Source organism: Podarcis gaigeae, assembly GCF_964106915.1.
Source record: "Podarcis gaigeae genome assembly, chromosome: 10".
Classification (NCBI taxonomy): Eukaryota; Metazoa; Chordata; class Lepidosauria; order Squamata; family Lacertidae; genus Podarcis; species Podarcis gaigeae.
In genome coordinates this window covers 44,623,369-44,642,766 of record NC_139686.1, presented here as the reverse complement: position 1 = coordinate 44,642,766, position 19,398 = coordinate 44,623,369, and the positions used below count along the sequence as shown (strand labels likewise).

Below are 19,398 nucleotides of genomic sequence, written 5' to 3'. Positions count from 1 at the left end.
TATGAAGCTTTCCCTGGCTAGAAGCTGTATAGGTGACATCACATCCATATAATAAACCAGTTTTGAGCATTTAGAGAGAGAGGGGGGGGGAGAGAGAGAGGGAGAGAGAGAGAGAGAGAGTTTTTTAGCCCTCGCTGTTGCAGGAGGAGAATCCAAAACCTTTAGGCACCCAACAGGATTAAGAGCTCTCTGTGCATAAGATGTATGTGTGGAATCCCTGCACACCTGAGGATCTCAGGGGGGGCGTGTTATTGGCTTGTTGTCATTGTTGTCATTTTGATTATGTATTTTGTGGTTTTATATTTTGATTTTATTTTGTGAACCACCCTGAGACCTGAGGGTATAGGGGTGGTATAAAAATTCAATCAATCAATAATCTTGATGGACAAAGTCCAGCGTGTGCCATGTGGACTGGTTCGCTCCCAAAATGAATGAAGTGGCCAAATGCCCCAGCTGATAAATCTGTGGGGTTGAGGATCGACTGCAACCAGACAAGCCACATAAGTACTTGAGTTATACAGATGGTTATGGAAAGCTAAAAAGCAAAACATAAATGCCAAGATGTTCCACAGTAGCCACTGGGAAAGCTCTGTCACTGCTTGTTTGGATCATGGTGAAAACCTGGTGAGGGCCTAAACACTAGAAAAGGGCTTCCTGGTTATCATTTTAATGGATTTATTAGTGCTGCCAGGTCAGCTCTCGGTCCTTCTTTTCCCGTCCCTTCCACATTCCTTACTTGAGGAACCAACTGCTTGTACAGCATTTCTCTCTTTAAATACAGTATGCAAAATATTCTGCTTTCCCTTCCAGTATTAGCATTGTGCGACTGTTAACGTTTTTTCTACCTGCACTTGAATTGAGACTGAAACTTGAGAATGAACTGAGAACACAGAAAGGAACCATTGTGTAGCCAAAATGCTTAACCTCTCTCTCCTCCACAGTCAACCCCAGACATTCCACAATTATTCCTTACTGCACTGACCAATATATACATGCTGCACTTCAGAGTGTAGATAAGAATCTGTCAATATTTCCCCCTAACATTTTTAAGAATTTTGTTGAAAAATGTGCCCAAAAATCCATTGTCTTCCATGCCCAAATATGTCTGGATTTTCCTGGATATCTGGGAAGCAGCAGTGTCCAGGTGGAAATTGGGCAAATGTCTGGGAAAATCTGGACGTATGGCAATCCATGTTTTTCCATAAAAACAGCTCTAAAAAAGCATATTTTTAAGAAGTGATTTTGCCCAAAAAGCTCAACAACTTTTGCCAAAACTAAAAAAAAAAACAACACTTCATCAACTTTGCCAAAAAGTCTGGATTTTCATTATTATTGTGATGCTGTGAGAGATATTTCCATTGAATTAAAATAATTATCTTCTACTGTATAGGCATTCCTCTAAGGATTAGATATGTCTTTTATAAATAAATTATTATGCAAATGGATCAAAGCACAGAAAAACTCCAGGATTACTGACAAAATAGAATAATCAACCCCACTTAAAAGTTTGACCTATCGAAAATAAAAATTGCCAACAAAGTCAATGCATGATAGTTCAGATAAACTTTTAAGGAAAGACTGGAGCTGAGTCATGTCAACATTATAATCTACACTTATTTCTTTCCATATCTGTAGAAGAAAGGGGGGTGGAGTTCAGCGGAAGGGGAGACAGAAAGGTAATCAGCAACATCAAGTGCCATTCAGTTCTACTAAAACACAACAAATTTAATGTAGTTCTTTAAATTGCATCTGATCCCATATAGTTGTATGGGCCTTTACTTTCAAATTCCAGCCAGTCCATATGAAATACGTTGGGCATAAAGCCTGCTGACATTATTTTTTCCTGGATGACTTTAAAGTATGGGTAGGTGAACTAAGGTATGGGGGCCAGATCCGGCCCAATCGCCTTCTAAATCCGTCCTGTGGACAGTCCAGGAATCAGCATGTTTTTACATGAGTAGAATGTGCCCTTTTATTTAAAATGCATCTCTAGATTATTTGTGTGGCCTGCCTGCTATTTTTACATGAGTAGAATGTGTGCTTTTATTTAAAATGCATTTCTGGGTTATTTGTGGGGCATAGGAATTCATTCTTTTTTTCTTTTTCCCCCAAAATATAGTCCTGCCCCCCCACAAGGTCTGAGGGACAGTGGACCATCCCCCTGCTGAAAAGGTTTGCTGACCCCTGCTTTAAAGGAAAGAAATACATCTGAAGAGAAAAGGAGGGTAAAGTAGAAAAGAATGAGACGAGAAAAGCTCCAGTCCACTCCAGATTAAAATAGAGGAAACACTGGCTATTACTGTAATCATACTACAGAAGGCCTACACACATAATATCCAAGTACAATTGGTGCTCTTTTTTAAAAAAAATAATGAGGTGCCAGTACTAATATCTTGATAAATGCTAGCACACAATGGTTCCAATCCATAGGCACCAAAGAGAAAGAGGTGATGGTAATCTGCACCAGTGACTACCATTACAAAAAAGCTCTGATTACTATTAACACATTATTTTCATAATGTATCATTCTTTTCATGCTGCCATTTGAGACGCTGTCTCAACCACATTGATGTTATCAGCATTCAGCTTTGGCAACAAGATAAAACTAGCCTTGGAGAACTTAGCTGGACAGTTATTGTTTGGTATGCTCTTTCAAATTATTACTGAAGGCTGCCAAAAATGCACAAAGTAAGTCAGATTATGGCTTTTTCTGTCATTTGTTTGTTTCCTAGGGGTCCTAGGAAATTCACCAGGAAGATCATATGTATCATTCTCCCCATTATTGTTTTCTTCAGCTGTTATCAACTGAGAGAAAGAAAGTCTAAAACCCAGTCTTGAGGAATGCTTGAAACAGATGGACCTTCTAAATATTAGACAGGCCCTTTGATAATATTTAGAACATCTCTCTCTCTCTCTCTCTCTCTCTCTCTCTCTCTCTCTCTCTCTCTCTCTTCAATTCCACCACGACACTTCCATCCTTCGATTCTGAATCCTTAAAGAGAGAAATGTTACCAGACTTTTTAAATGCATCTCTAGCAATTTGGCAAAAACTTAAGACTTCCATGAGTATATGATCTCAGCTGCTTCCATTATATCAGGCAAACAATGCTGTAAAGGAAACCACAACAATTGAAGTAGTAGACGTACCTCATCCCCATGCATATTAGCAACATAGTTGAACTCTGGTATGCCAATCCTATGTTGGGTTGGAAACCTTCCCAAAGCAAGAACCCACAGGTCTCTACCTTTAAGTGGAAAAGAAATTTTTTTATATATATACCATGGCAAAATAATGCAAAGTAAACAAATGAAGGGCTATATCTCCTTTGGCTCAATTGGAAACCACCACCACCACCCCCGCCAAAAAAACCCTTCCTAGAATAACAGGCACAGGATCTTCCTGACTGATAAGCAGTTGGGCTGCAATTCACCATGGAATTTTTTGGTGTAATTACTGGGATTCAAGCGTGAGTAACTATGTACAGAATTGCAACCCAAACATTGTTTTTTAGCTTAAGCCAAAAATAAAACGTAAACAATATTATTAAATAAAAACTGTCATAAATGTTTCCTCAGTCTTAAAAGCTTAACCCACTTCTACAAACAAAGTCTTATTTAACAGAAGACGACTTTAAAAATATATCAACAGGAAATCAGCTGCAAAGGAATAATGGGAAAAAGTAAAGCAAAAAAAGGAGCTTACTAAAAAGCAACAGAATACCATATAAGGCACGAGAATTAACTTTCTTAACAAACAAAAGCTGGCATGAATTTTTGGTCAGAAACCAGAAAACAAAATTTAGCTAAAGGCAACTACAGGGTCAGACTACGAGGCAGACTGAGCTGCCCAGGACCTCCATACACTCTGCCCAGGCTTGCGCTCCAGGGCGGTCACTTCAGTGCTGCTAATGCAATGGTTGGCTTCACCTCTGGAGGCGCACTCCATTGTCTCTCAAGACTACTGTTCAGAATGCCAAATAAATTATACCAGATTGCCCTATATATTTGCTGCCACCCATTAAAAAATTCTAAAATCTTGTTGATGCAGTACTTCCCATTGCAGAAGCCATGCTGTTTCTACCTCAGTAACATTTTTTTTAATGTTATTATTGGTTTCATAATGCTTTACAGCAAGAGGTTAGGCTGATTTCCTAGGTTCCCCCAATATAACATTAAAACAAAACAAAAAATGCTGTTACACCAACCACATTCATACTTCATGATAAATCATGATTAATGCTTTTGTGCAAACATGGAAATCACTTCTGCTTTGCTCTACCCTAAGTACCACAAACCACAAACATAGTTTAATGTCCAAACAAAGGATCATGGTTTGCTCCACTGGAACAAACCGTGATCAAGAAGCCATGAGTAAACATTGGCTTCACACAATGGTAATGTGTGAACCTGCCAATGCTCTAGCAAGGAGATTTAATGGAAAGTAACTTATTTGTTAGAAAATGCTTAATTTCCCATTTGAGCTCTAGGTCTGGTGTCTCATTGATTTCATTTTGTCAACCAGTCATTGACTTTATCTTTTGTCACCTGGGTTCTTCAGAGTCTCTCTTCATAGAAAGTGGTTTTGGTGTGGGTACTTATTGAAAATCTTACATAGATCAGTAACAAGAATTTCATCTCTGGAACCTACCAATCCTTGTTCCTTAATCGTTTCCCACCTTTTTCATCTAATAGTGCAACCGTCTCCCTGTCCTGTTTCTGCTTCTGATGTACAGTGGTACCTTGGTTGTGGAACTTAATCCGTTGCGGGAGTCCGTTCTACTCCCGCAACAGTTCGGAAACCAAGGCACGGCTTCTGATTGGCTGCAGGAGCTTCCTGCACTCAAGCGGAAGCCGCAGAAACCACATCAGACATTCAGCTTCCAAAAAACATTCGCAAACCGAAACAGTCCAGTTTGCGGCATTCAGGAGCCGATTTGTTCAACTACCAAGGTACCACTGTATGGATGTTTTTAGCAACACGTCCTCATTTTCTATTTTTAGTTTTACTGGCAACTTGCATTAGTTTTGCAAGAGTCTCTCTTCCTCCCCCCTACCATCATTTGAGTAAAAGTTCCACTTTCTAAAAGAAACATTGGATTTCTTAGCTTGACTCTCCCCATGATCCACACTGCTATTCTGTTATCTGTACCTCTGCTGAACATAGCAAATATTTTATTTGAGCTTTAAATATAATACAATTTTATATTCTAAATAACCTCTAAGCATCCTGAAGAGATTTGACCTGGGGTAGCCAATGTGCTGCTCTCCACATGTTACTGAACTACAACTCCCAGCACCATAGTAGGACTGATGGAAGTTGGGTGTCCAGCAGCATTTGGAGGGTGTCATGTTAGCTATCCCTGGATTTGAATATCCCGACTCTAAATTTCAGCCTATCCCTTTCATATATTTTTTCAAGTTTCCTGTTTCGAAATCAAATGTGACTGTCTGGGCTTTCTTGGTAATTTCCCACTTAGTAATTGCCACCCAACTGCTGACCAATTCACTTGCTCAGCTGCTTTTGCAGAAAACTGTGCCTTTGGGAGGAACCAACACCTCTGGGGGCAAACAGCAGCTGGAAAATAGCAGCAACAAACTAGTAAGGGGCCCAGATCAGGAGCACATTCCCATACAGGGCCATGTGGCTGTCTCCCACCCCCACCCCCCAAAAAGTGACTATTTTGTAAAAAGTGTGAATTAAATAACATGTATTTTGGCTCTATCTCTCAGAGGCTCCAATCCTACACATGCTTAACTGGGAGTGTGACCCACTGTATACATTGGAGTAAACATGCACTGGACTGTGTTACATTTTGCTGACAGAGGAAGCCAAAACACTTAGCTAAATAATATTAAGCTTCACTTGGTTGTATCAGACAGTTAGGCTGCAATTCTGAACTCATATCTGGGAAGGAGTAAACCCAAATGAAACAAATGAGACTGAATTTTGAGGGGACATATACAGGATTATTGCACTGTTTTTAATATTTAAACTTTTGTGGTTGCCTTGCATCAGGATCCGGAGCCCATGTGAATGCTGCGTTGTTTAGCAATTTTCTGTACATAAAGTATTGCTGTTGATTTTTAAAAGTTCACATACAGGCTATGTGAACAAAAACAAACAAACATCTACTTCCTCTGATTTACAGAAGATTTCTGGGCTAAGTCAGAAATTTATGTATGAGTAAACATATCACTAACTGTTTTTTTTTTACTCTGCTGGCTCATTCTGTATCTATTAAGCTAGAAGGAGTGAGACACCTGAAACATGATGTTCTTTCAGACATCAGGACAAACTTTGCTTTCATTCCTCTGGGAAATGAAAGCACTGAAAATAGCAATGTTGATCTAGCATTAAGTTCCATCTATAACTGAAAGGAACTATGGGTCACTTGTACAGTGAGAATGATTCATTAGTCATTAGTGTATTTGGTAGAGATGTAACTTTCCTAACCATTCAGCTACTTATTAGTTTTTATTACCAAACTTTCGCGTCACAATGAAACTGTCTGCAAATCAGCTCGAGAGTCTCCAGAATACTTTATGAGGGTCTTCATCCCTTTACATCTACCCTAATCTGATGCATGTTTACTTATTTACTTAAGTTTACTAAGCATGTTTACCTATTTCAATATCTATGTAGTCCTTATCACCAAAAGAGGATTCTGTTGTGCTAAGGAAACAAACCGACACAGGAGTGGTCATAGGGATAAGGTGGTTTTTGTAAGTGAAACTACCATAACATGCAGGGTGACCTGAAATCTAAGATACTTCCAGAAAGGTTACTGAGGAGTGACAGTCATTTATATCAATACTAGAAGCTTGCTGACATAAGAGAAAAAAGAGAAGACAGATTATAATTGGCTATAAATGCTAAGGTAGATGCCATGCTAAACTTGTAATTAGAAAGAACATTAGGGTGTAAACAACAATAAGAGCAAGGCATGGCTAGTTTAATCAGAATTGCGGTGTCGGTGTGAGATTAAAGATTTAAACTCCCCATTACCACAATCCCCCTGCCCTAAAAACTCATCCTCATCCATGTGGCTATGAGTTTTAGGAAAGATTTAGAAAAAGAGAAATTCCCCCTGGCAAGTCCTAAGAGGAATGTGGGAGGAGATTTTTGTTGGAATTGCAACTGGGATATGAAAGATTTAACCTCACTGCCCCATGTGCTCTGCTCTCAATTCCTTCCTACACCTTAAAAAAGGTTTGTCACTCTGCCTTTGTTTGACTCAATAGGGCAGAAAACCCTTATGCAAAACAGGCAAAAGTTGTCCCTGTAACAAGAGGGGAAACGGAGAGGGGGCTGTGGAAATAATGGTGTCAGCAAAGGAACAAGCAGCAAAGAAACAGCTCACATCCCTGAACCAACCTAACCTCCACAACTGCTATTTGCAGCCAAAGGAAAGCTCCCACTTGGTGTCAATGGGAGTTTTGCTTCCATTACAGATTTATTTAACCATTTGTTCATTTAACAAAATGTATGTACTGCTTGGTCAATAAAAGACCTCAAAGCAGTTACAAAGATAACAGGGGAAGAAGAACCAATCTGCTATGAAAAGGGAAAATGGCATAATGTTCTATAACACACACACACACACACTCTCTCTCTCTCTATATATATACACTTTAGCCACTGGAAACTAAACATAGGCTCTAGGATGGAGGTGGTAAAGGCATGCTGTGGGCAGTGAAATAACCCCCTGATTCCTTACAATTAGGCTACAGTTGTACATAAATTAAAAGTTGTTTTCAAAAACAACATCTGCTTCCTCTGATTTACAGAAGATTCCTGGGCTAAGTCAGAAATTTATGTATGAGTAAACATATTACCAACTTCTTTTTTACTCTGCTGGCTCATTTTGTATCTATTAAGCCAACAGACGTTTTAAAATAACTTGCAGAGAGCGGTGAAGATTCTTAAGCGAATGTACTCTGCCTGCTTCCAAAGACAGAAGTAATTATATGTATTCATTTTTTTAAAGAAATAAATTACATACCGCTGTATCATAAGAATATATCACAGCAGTTTGCAATATCAAAACAAAACAATAGCATCATAAAAAGTTAAAAACAAGTTAGAAGCAAAAGGAAATTAAAAACAAACATCAACAGATCATTGTGGGGAATGTACCCTTAATTGCCTGCATAAGTTTCCTGGAATGGAAAAGCTCTTAGCAGGCATTAAAAAGTGTGACACAGAAGGCACCCATTGAGAAAGTATGGAGAAAGTTTGACACAGATCTTCAGTCCCAGAGTGTGGATCTGCTTGGGCATTTTCTATATTAAAACTCTATGCAATTTTCATGATCAGGTTTAGGTTTAAAAAGCTTGCCCAATCTCAGCCCAGTTTATAGAACAATTCTATGCATGTCTTCTAAGAAGTAAGTCCCACTGAATTCCATAGGACTTAACTCCCCGGCTAGCGTGGAAGGAATATGGCCAGTTAAGGATGTTCACAATATGCTAGTGCCTGCTAAGCCAAGGACATAAACCTTCGCTATGTAGTCACGCAAGACCCTCTCTCTGTTTTGCATCCTTCTGGCTCTTGGTAAGAGAGATGGGTTTTCAACATTCATACACAGCGCCTATGACCAGCAATTAGAACTTGTATAGACTTGGTTTCTTAACTAATAGGATCAGCCAACCAATTCCAAGTAGCAGTGCTTTGGCTGCACAGATGGAATGGGAAGAGAAAGCTTTGAGATGTGAAAAAGCCCTTTGGCCCTCGTTTGAAGATGTGTAATCCCCAGTGCTGGAGACAGATTATTATTCAAAGCTGGCAAAATAACTTTTTTAAAAAAGAAAGGCTTACATGCTGCTGCAGAGAGGAGTGGACAATCTACCCCTCTCGCCTTTTCAAGAGAAACATGAGTGTATATGTGCCACAACAGGTAAGCACTCTAGTTGTGTTGAACAAAGTCACTGGAGTTACAGAATAAATTTAGCTCACACAACAAAACTTTCCCTCTCTCCCCTTCCCCAAATCTGCTTGGGGTTTCCCACACTCCTCTGTAGCACTGCCAGGGAAAGAGCAGGTGAAGGGGAAATTCTGTTGGATAAGCAAAAGTCCCTTCTATCAAAGCAATACAGTAACCTTGTTGGAGTCAACCCTCACTTTTCTTTTTCTACAAAGTCCTGGGAGGAGTTTTTCAGACTTAGCAGAGGCTCCACTGCAAACGTTTGTTGTTCTAACACAATGCCACTATATTATGTACCCCTCCTAGTATTTTGCAGATCCGATCCAGCCTGATGAAGGGATCTGCATAACCTGGAAGTTTGCTCACTATTTTGTGATGTTTTGGTTGGTTCTAATAAAGGTATTGCCCCCCCCATTATTGATTTTGGGACACCTTTGCACACACCATGCTTTCAGTACATTGTACTGATAGTAACTTTCACAAGACAATAGAGGAATAGTAAAGATGTATTGCCTTGTAATGATCAAAACTGAACATATTAAAATTCACCTTCAACACTCCAGTACTAAAATGCGCAAACTCTTGTTAATTCAATATTTATATTATTATTTTAGCAGCATTTGGTGGAAGGACAGGGTACAAATGTAACAACCAAAAGTAGCATTTCCACAATTCCCTTTAATGGGAAAAAGGAAGCTAGCCAGGCTATAGGAGGAACCCTTGAAATGTTTTAAATTATGCCTGCTTCTCTGCTCATTCCATACCAAGGGCACGGCAGCAGTAATAGAATGCAATCTTCGTAAATCACGCATATAAATTCAGGAGTAACAAAGAGAAGCTGAAACGACGCTTCATCGTGAAACAGTTAATGCGGCCAGACAACACCCTGTACTTAGCAAACACACAGACAGCACTCTTGAAGAGTTAGTTATCTGGGTCAGATTGTAATGGTTTCTTGAGCTGATATGAGGGGTAAAAGTAATGTACTGTTTCTCAAAGCAAATGGGTGTGTAATGAATATTTATGGGCACCAAAACATTAGAGGTGCAATCACACCTAGATTGCATCCTTCCTCTACCCTACTACAGGGTCCAGCTAGGTGTACAAGTTGTTTTAGCAAGGCTCACCTGAGTCGCAGCTCAATTCCAGCCATATCTATTTGGAACTATGACCCATCAGTTTCCATGGTCGTTCATTCCAAGTAAATGCAATTAAAATTAAGGTGTAAAAGGTGGGGAGGGGAAAAGGAGGAGAATGTGATCAGCTTTGCAGGAAACTTACCGGTAACTCACATTTTCTTTATTGAATGAACTACAACTGAGACCTGAAACTATTGCAATGTGGAGTACTCTTTTTGAGTGTTCAAGGCTCCAACCCGCCATGCATTTTCATAGAACTTCTGTTTAATAGAACCTATTTCTCACTCCCCCTCGTTTTCCACCCCCACAACAGTTAGTCAGCATACAGTGGTACCTCTGGATACAAATGGGATCTGTTCCAGAGCCCCGTTCGTATATAGAAGCAAACGTAACTAGTGACAGCACGTCTGCGCGTGCGCGCACCACTTTTCACCGCTTCTGCGCATGTGCATGACGTCATTTTGAGCGTCTGCACATGCGGCGAAACCCAGAAGTAACACGCTTTGTTACTTCCGGGTTGCCGCGGAGCGCAACTCGAACGCACTCAACCCAAGGTATGACTGTACTGTGAACACTAAGCATGTTTAGCCCTCACTGGGCTGTTCTTAGGTCCCATTGCCCTCATTTACACAGCTCTGTTTTGCTAAATATTTTTTGTATTACTGAAAGATTAGGATCTCCACAGCCTGCTGAAAACTTGCTCTTGAGTGGATGGTGCTGCTTTGCCTCCAAAGGGGCCTGTACATAGAAAATGAGTTTGCTCTCAATATGTGTACAGAATGCAAGGTTTTGTTAGGCACACACACATCAAAATACTTCATGATGATGGGCAGAGGAGAAGGAATGGATCCAGGAACTGCAATAGGGATGCAAAGAAGGTGTCAAAGGAAGCTCGAGTGCCCACTGCCAGGGCTCAGGGGCAAGGTTGGCCTCCACCATACAACCGAATGGCAAAACAGGAGAAAGTAAAATGCTACACTACAGTGCTTTATTCAGCTGGGAAACGACGACACCCCACCTCCCGTTCCTGACACTGGTGATCATGTGAACCACTGCCATTCTCTTCTATGGGGAAAAGGAAAGCAATAGTTTGTATGCCACTTCTAGAGGACAGGTAGGTACAGGAACTGGAGGCACAGTGTGACCAACATAACAAAGCCAAAATCTCATGTATGATGGGGGAACCTTTAATGCAGAAGCATTCAAATTGCCTTCATGCACACATTCCATAACTATTCTTCTGCAATTTAAGCAGAAGTAGCACATCCCCATATCTCAAGGGCATTCCCTCTTGCAGCAATAAAGAGTTCCCTGCTGGTCTTGAAATCAGATGGATTAAAAATATGTATTCTGAATATGCCATTTATTTAGAGTTTCACCCATAGCTGCACACTACCATTCAGGGTGTGCATATTTGCAAAGGATAAGAGCCTTAGTCATTCCTAATCCCCCTTCTCCCTGTGCCCTGCTGTAGCTACACCAGCAACTGATATGCATTAATGAGTACATTGATCGAGAATTAGAAAAAAGATCTGTGGACGCTTTTATTTTACAAAAGTTGAATGAGACTTTTGACCTCCAAAGCATGATTCAGTTCCTTCTGCCTCTTTAGACCCAGACTGATTTTAAGAAATATGTGCAAATGAATTGGCACAGCCATCTCTGACAAGAAGCCAAAAACTGTTGCGAAAACAATTAACACCAAGGAAGTCAATTAAAATGGATACGTGCCTATGTCTTTTTAAGTTGTGCTTTGGTTTAATTATTGACAATAGGTAAGTGTAATACATTATTTGCGGGTTAATTGGTCTTTAACTCCGGAGAGGAATTTTGCATTGTTTATTACCTGGGTATTTTATATGTATATATTGCTTGGTACATGCCTGCTATATACACATTCAAACACCTTTGATTGACAGAACTACAATTGAAAAGATTACAATTATATTTTCTTAACGCACCGCATGTTGCTCACTTAATGACTATGGTATAATCCTCCAATGAACTCCTTTTTTGTATCATGGGCTCAACAGATATTAATCATGAAGCAGAAGGATTCTGCATTACAATTAACCAACTTTTTTCAGAATCCCTAGACACTATAACATTAATGTCAGAATTATTAAAAAGCTCTAATTGAAGCACAGGGAAGTCACAACCCTACACATAAAAATCTATGTGCCACTCTGCCATGTTTTTGTTTAGAATCAGCAGCAGAGGGTGAGAATCATCCAGGCCAAGTAATTTTCAAAGCCACTGAAAGATATAAACACTCAGTGTTTTTCAGTAAAATGATGGCACTTTCTAGTGTAGAAACATACATGTGTATTTACTTGGAATATAAGGTACCAACTTCTGTGACTGGCAGAGCATGCCTGAATCAGATACACTATCTCTTCAACCTCGCTTCCCATCACAGAGCTGCCACTTGTTCAGAAATGTAAAGGAACCTGCGTCCTACTATAAAATTTGTTCTACTGCAATGTACTCTACATGGGATTACCTTTGAAGGTGGCTCAGAAACTACAACTAATCAGAATGTGGCAGCTAGACTGGTGACTGGGAGCGGCTGACAGAACCATATAACACCAGTCCTCAAAGACCTACATTGGCTCTCACTGTTTCCAAGCACAATTCAAAGTGTTGGTGCTGACCTTTAAAGCCCTCAACTGCCTCAGCCCAGTATACCTGAAGGAGCGTCTCAAACTCCCATCGTTCAGCCTGGACACTGAGGTCCACCATCAAGGGTCTTCTGGCCGTTCCCTCGCTGTGAGAAGTGAGGTTACAGGGAACCAGGCAGAGGGCCTTCTCGGTAGTGGCGCCTGCCCTGTGGAACGCCCTCCCATCAGATGTCAAGGAAATTAACAACGCTCTGACTTTTAGAAGATATCTGAAGGCAGCCCTGTTTAGGGAAGTTTTTAATGTTTGATGTTTAATCGTGTTTTTAATATTCTGTTGGGAGCCGCCCAGAGTAGCTGGGGAAACTCAGCCAGATGGGCAGGGTATAAACAATAAATGAATTATTGTTGCTGTTGTTATTATTATTATTATTCAATTGTTCTTCTAAACAGTTACAAAATACGACACTGTGCATATTTCCCTTTAACGTTTTCTACCCAAAATGATAAAATCACAGTAGCTGCTTCTTCCTGTTGAGAAACCTCCGTGCATACAATTACAGATTACTCCTAGCAAACCCAGATTAAATAGGATTATGTGGACAGATGATGCACTTCTCAAGAATGTAACTTGATGCTGTTTCTCTTAGAATAACTGTCATTCATTAGGCAACGAAAAACTATTTGGTCTTAATTTTACTATGACACTTGTTGGAGCATGGCATAAATTTGCACAAGTACAAATAACTTGGTCCTAAATGGGTTTTCCTGTGGCATAACAAATAGACAGAGTACTCTGCCTACCAGAACTCATCGGTTTATGTAGAGGTCAATTTAGATAGTGTGTTTTTAAAAAGTCACCATGTATTAACTATAGACAGCAGTTTATCTGCTAAGATAAAAGTTACAACTCATTAGATAAAAAATAATTACCTGTCAGTGAGCAGTTGTTGGTAAACTTCTTATGTACTGTGATGAATAATTATTCAAATTTTGAAGTAAACCGGCACTGACACCTGTTCACAATGTCATAATTATGCTGTCCCACCTAAAGCTAATCAGAGGACAGACAACATACTACACAAGGAAGCCCATGATTTAATATCCTGTCTTTCTACTTCATAATGTGGGGCTACAAATTTGTTCAGAGCAGTAGCCAAGGTTATATGGTTTAATCCTTTCATCTGTTCTGTTTTAGTAAGGGTAGGTGCTGGGAATGCAGGTTCCCCATCTTCCACAACTGCATTTCAGAAAGAAGAAAAAAACACATACACACAGAGAAAAATATCAGCTATGCTTCTCCCAGCATAATGTGTGGTTTGATCTTTATGCATCTGTTTGCTAGGGTAGTAAATGTGATTACTCAATTTCTGCCATGTTGTTTGAAATGTATGTCTTAACCAAGTATCAAGATGGACTGCTTAAATGGAGGTAGTCACCACGCAGTTTCTGCCTTCTCTCTCAAAAGTGTATATGAGCTGTACCATACTCAAACAGTACATCTACCTGTAGAAGCAACTGCCTTCAGAAGAAGTATACAATATACCTAAACCTAAGCAATTGCTATTTTGAAATTTCATAGAATAGCATGGAGAGAGAAGGTGCCACTTACCAGCTATTGATATCATAGGGCAGGTACTAGTCAGTAATCATACAACATAATTCCAAATAGTATGTTGACTTATAATAGGCAAGTTTTCTAGTGGGATAAATTATCAATAGCCACTAGCCAAGGAAAATGTAATTTGAGCATTCTGAAAGTGTTGTTTTCCCTCACAGCAAAATGTGCTAGCTGCAGAAAATATATCTGGATCCCTCTAAACAAATTGGTACCAATTGCATATTGATTGCATTATAAAGACAAATAATAATGTAGAAGGGTCCTTGGGGGGGGGTGTTAAAGTGGAACTTGTATCTTTTAAAAATAGCTTCAAGGCCCATGTATTGCAAAGTGCATTTTAAGTAGTTAATCATTCCAGTTAAGGGCTAAATGGCAGAAATATCCCCCAAACCATCCAAAACAGTTTGAATGCCAGGCGGTTCATTCAGAGAAATGAAAATATACTGTGTTCGAGCGTACAGAAAATGTACACCTCAGCCCTAAACAAATTGGTGACTCTGACTAGAAAAGGTTGATCTTCAGTAGGACCTGTCGAAAACCCCACTGTTGAGATTTCATGGGGGTTTGGGCGTGGCTCACTCTGTCGGAAGAAGCCACTGACATGTGGCACGCTAAGTCCCATTGGCATTTCAGCCCACCAACCTGTACTTTTAGGGGAGATGACTGGCAGTTAAGACCTCTCTCCCTACCCAGGCCAGTTAAGTTTCCCCTTTGGTCCATTAATGCATTATAGGAGCCAACTCCTAGGGACCAACATCCCTTCAGTCCCCCCACTAAAATATTTGAGGGGTCCAGGACACACACACACACACACACACACACACACATTGCTTTTGAAATGGTGTGGGTGTTATGGACTCTGCAAGGTTGGGGATTACCTGCTCCGCTCCCTCAAAAAAAATTTTTTTTATTCAAGTTGGCGCCCTTGGGGAGGAGGAGAGCGAGAGAAGCAGGAGCCGTACCTTGCACCGACTTGCCAATGCTATATAAGTGAGCGATGTTGCTGTGGTCCTTCTGCACAGCCTTCAGGAAAGCTTCCAGCTCCTCCGTGTGGTGGTAGTTGAAGTCCAGCGCGGCCACCAAAGGGAGCAGGAGCACGAGGCTGAGGGTGCCCATCTCCTGGAAAGAAACAAGAGGAGCGAGAAAGTCAGAGAGTGAGGTGAAGAGGGCAGGTAAGAGAGCCCAGGGCGGCACTGGAGCTCCTTGCCTTCTCCTCAGCGCTGGAGGCAAAAGTGGAACAAGTTCCCCGCAGCGCCTCCTTTACCTCAGAAGCGGCAGCAAAGGCGCTTCCCTCCTTGGAAGTCCGACGGGACACGTCGCGCGCTTTGCTGCTGCTGCTGCTGCTGCCGCCGCCCACGCTCCCAGCTGCTGCTCGCGCTGCTTCTGAGCGCAATCTGAGCCCGGGCGCTGCTCCAGGCGCTCCTGAAGCGGCGCTGGGCCAACCCCTCCGCGCGAGCCCCGCCCCGGCTCGTTGAGTGACGCCGGAGGCAGCCAGTAAGCGTGAGAGGGGACCCGCCCCTCACTCCCACGGAGTCTTTATCAAGCTCCGACCAGCCTATGCGCCCGGCAGGCAGGCAGGCAAGTCGGCAAGAAGGAAACCCCGGGGGGGGGGGGGGGGGAAGGATCGCGGCGGGCAAGTTGCTACGTGTGCAGGCGCCGGAAAGGCCTCCAGGGAGACCACCCCGGCACACTCCCAAGCGACAGGGTTGAATCACGCCCCGCCGCCGGGGGTTGGCGCGCTTCTTCTCTAATGTGGATTATAGAATTGGAAGGGCGATCCTCCGGGTCATCTAGTCCAGGGATATCATGCAGTTGTTCCATGCAGGGATCGAACCTGCGGCCGTGGACCCTGTTTAGGGAAGCTTTTAATGATTAACAGAGCACTGCATTTTAATTCTTTGTTGGAAGCCGCCCAGAGTGGCTGGGGAAACACAGCCAGATGGGTGGGGTATAAATAATAAATTGTTATTATTATGATCTAACCAACTGAGCTGCCCAGCTCCACCACAAGTCACAAACACATTCCACCACTGATTGTGTTGCAGTTTCTTGACAAAAACCAAGCAGGGCCAAATCTGCGTCGGCGTCGTCCGTCCGTCCACCCCATGATACCTTGTTATTAGTATTCACATGATTCACATGAAAGATGACAGAGCGTAAAAAAGGCCCTCCAGATCAAAATGTCCCTCATCCCCATTTCCCAAAGAAGCTTGTCAGATGCCTACAAGCCGAACACGCATGGGATGCTGTGCTCTCACAATCGCCTTCCTCAGCAGCCGGCATTCCAAGGCTGTGATGGTGCAGGAGGCACTAACTACAGCACAGAGCCGTCCTGTCTAGATTGCCATAAACAGCAATGAATGAATTTGTTTTATCAAGCTTGGGAAGCTGTCCAGGTTGGAGGCCATCTCCTCATCTTGAGGCAGTGAGTTCCTTGGTTTAACTATTTGCTGACTGCAGGTTCTTGTATTGAGAGAGAGAAAAGGTGCACACTAAATGTTCATATTCCCCAGTATGAAGTATCTAGTCCACAATGCATTGTGTACGAAACATGAAGGTTAACCCTTACTTAATTTTTTTATATAAGAGTTATCAGATGGAGAGTGCCTTTCATTTTTTTCTAAGGTTGTAGATTAGAACACATGTGAGAATTAGAATGCATTTAGAACACTGAGATAAGATTGCATGCTACTGTTGTTAATACCTGCCATGAATACTCTAAGCCCTAAGGCTTGGAAATATGAGGCTAATATCAAACAAAGCAGAGGTTGCCAAGGTATGGATTTAGCACAATAAGTACTTTTATTATCCAAAGAAATCTCTGTGTTTGAAGTTGAATGTCTGTCCCCATGTGATGAATCAGAAAAAGAGAGTAGCTGCGAGTGAGGGAAGTTGCAGAACATACAGAGCTAACCTAAAGTCTTGCTCTGTGTCAAGGAGCTGTCAAGCGAGCCCAGGTCAACCACAAGGCAGGGAATCACGGAAGACACAGAATGCAATTAGCTTTTTATTAGCAGAAAATAACAACACAGTAGAGTCCTCTGGTTCATCTTAACCCAGCTGAGACATTGCTGAAACTGACCACTAGCCCCGCCCTTGCCCCCTCTAGACTCTCACTCTGGACCCCTCCAAAGCAGATGAAGGCTGTGCCAAGGGAGTGGGCTCCTCTTCTGCTCCTGTCTAGCCCATTGCTCAGCAACGTGCAGGATTCTCCTTGAGTAGAGTATCAGATGGGGAGGAGAGCCAGCAAGACTGAGACTGTTCTGCTGCTGTGTAGCAAGGGTAACCTCTGATTCCTCTCTATATGAGTCTGCACTCACACTGTGACTCTCAGCCTCTAACCCTGCCCTGGAAGGGCCTCCTTCTCCAGACCCCCCGTGATGGCTCAAACCTCCTGCTTCTAGCACCTCTCAGCTCATCCCTTCTGCAGACTGCTCTCCAGTGTCCCACCACCAGGATCTAAGTTGTCTTCTTCTGTGTCTTTCCTGGGGGACTCTTGGCCAGGTGGTTCCCACTACTCTTCCTCATCCAGACAGTCCCTGGCTACTATTACAGCCACTGGCTGATATTACACATCTATATCAGCCTTCTGTTGCATAACATAGACACAATCCAATGTGCACCCAACAGCAAAGTAGAAAACAAAACCATACCAGAAGGAATGAGAGGTGCTGTAGCAGCGACATGGGTCATGCTTGCAACGTCCATGGTAACTCATGCACCACTTACCACTCATATCATTGTGTACCGATGATGCCCTCATATCATATCACCCCGGCAGAGAACACACTGGTGAACTCATGGCAACCAGAGAATTCCCCCATGTTGTCAAAGAACCTAGAACACACACCGAACTCTGCACAATCAGGTAGCCGGAGAGGAAACCACATTAAATAAGGGAAGACCCACAAGCTCCTAGTTTCCACTTAAATATGTAGGCAGTGTCCCACTAAGAACCAGGCCAACATATAAAGCCAGATGCCTGGAGAAGGAATGGGAAAACCCCTTCGCTCAGTTGGTAGAGGGCAGGAATGGAGAACCCGCAGGTGGAGGCCAGAGGCCATTGTGGGAGCAGTGCTCCCACGTTGTCAACTGTCGGAAAACTCCACATGGTATGTGCTCTGCTTCCCTTCCTTCCCAGCACATCCCATTCGTGCCACTGACAGCTGGTGCTGCTTCTGGAAAGGAGGAGCCTTCTAGGTCTTGGGAATGATGATCCACCAGTCTCTAGGACATACCTAGAGACTGACACCCCATCAACCATCTCTCTTAACTCAGCAGCACCTCTTCAACATGTAGGCATTTAGCAGAGGTGGCCTGCAAACCCTATTTTCCTTTGCTCCGGCATTTTCAGGTGATTGTTTTTAGTGCGGTACAAGTGTTTTGGTTTTTTAAATAGATTCTTTGCTTACAGTGCCATTCTAATCTCATTGGGTCTCCTTTATCCTCTGCTCCAAAGCATATGGTCCCCTGAGACTGTGAAGACAGAGATGGAGAACTTGTGGCCCTCCAGATGTTGTTGGACTACAAACCCATCTGCAATACTAGTCTATGTATTATGTGTCCCAGTTCACCTGGAGCAGTTCTAGTTAAGGTTTTATAAGCCCAGTGCGCTGAGGCCACTGAAGAGAGAGGTTTCTGGTGGGCTTTCCTTATGCCTTATCCGTGCTAAGCATTTGTTCTGAATAGACTGGTCACCATTCTTCATGTAAAGAACACCTCTTACACCATCACCCATTACCCTTCTTGCTGGGCTGATGGGAGTTCCTTCTGACTTTACATAGTCTTCTGCTTTTCTTTCAGAGGTCACTCAGCTCCATTTCATCAGCTTGCCTAAGAAATAAGTTGACCAGGCTGAATTCACAGTCCATAGGACTCTGGTTCCCAATGTGCTACTATTGCATGAGGATGGCCAGCTGGAAAACAGCAACAGAAGGTAGGTGTGTAGACCCAATTTTTCATTTACTCAGTAAATGTCCTCGATATACTATGGAAAGCGGCACTGTTCAGTTTTTTTCCATTCATTCCTCTTAAACTGAACTCATAGGAGGAATCAGGCTATCATAAATTCCATTGAACCGTATACTTAGGAGAAA

General features: G+C 42.2%; 2 protein-coding genes across 5 annotated transcripts in view; one reads left to right on the top strand and one right to left on the bottom strand.

Annotated features, from left to right (window-relative positions):
- CPM (carboxypeptidase M) overlaps positions 1 to 18,075 on the bottom strand; it is a 35,540-nt gene extending 17,465 nt beyond the window's left edge. Inside the window, exons 1-3 of one of the 4 annotated variants that reach the window (XM_083699374.1) lie at positions 18,032 to 18,075; positions 15,265 to 15,421; positions 3,148 to 3,245 (exon numbers count right to left, since the gene is read on the bottom strand). In XM_083699374.1, coding sequence (XP_083555500.1) covers positions 3,148 to 3,245; positions 15,265 to 15,418 — 252 coding nt within the window. In that variant the 5' untranslated portion in view covers positions 15,419 to 15,421; positions 18,032 to 18,075. Of the gene's footprint in view, positions 1 to 3,147; positions 3,246 to 10,051; positions 10,071 to 15,264; positions 15,422 to 15,566; positions 15,693 to 17,955; positions 18,004 to 18,031 lie in introns of those variants that run through there. The other 3 variants (XM_083699372.1, XM_083699373.1, XM_083699375.1) reach the window with 3 other exon arrangements.
- Positions 18,076 to 18,167: 92 nt separating this feature from the next.
- The window catches only part of CPSF6 (cleavage and polyadenylation specific factor 6), a gene marked incomplete at its 3' end in the record, with an annotated part of 38,031 nt that continues 36,800 nt past the window's right edge, over positions 18,168 to 19,398 (top strand). The window contains exons 1-2 of the mRNA XM_083699287.1: positions 18,168 to 18,414; positions 19,106 to 19,238. The remainder of the gene's footprint in view (positions 18,415 to 19,105; positions 19,239 to 19,398) is intronic.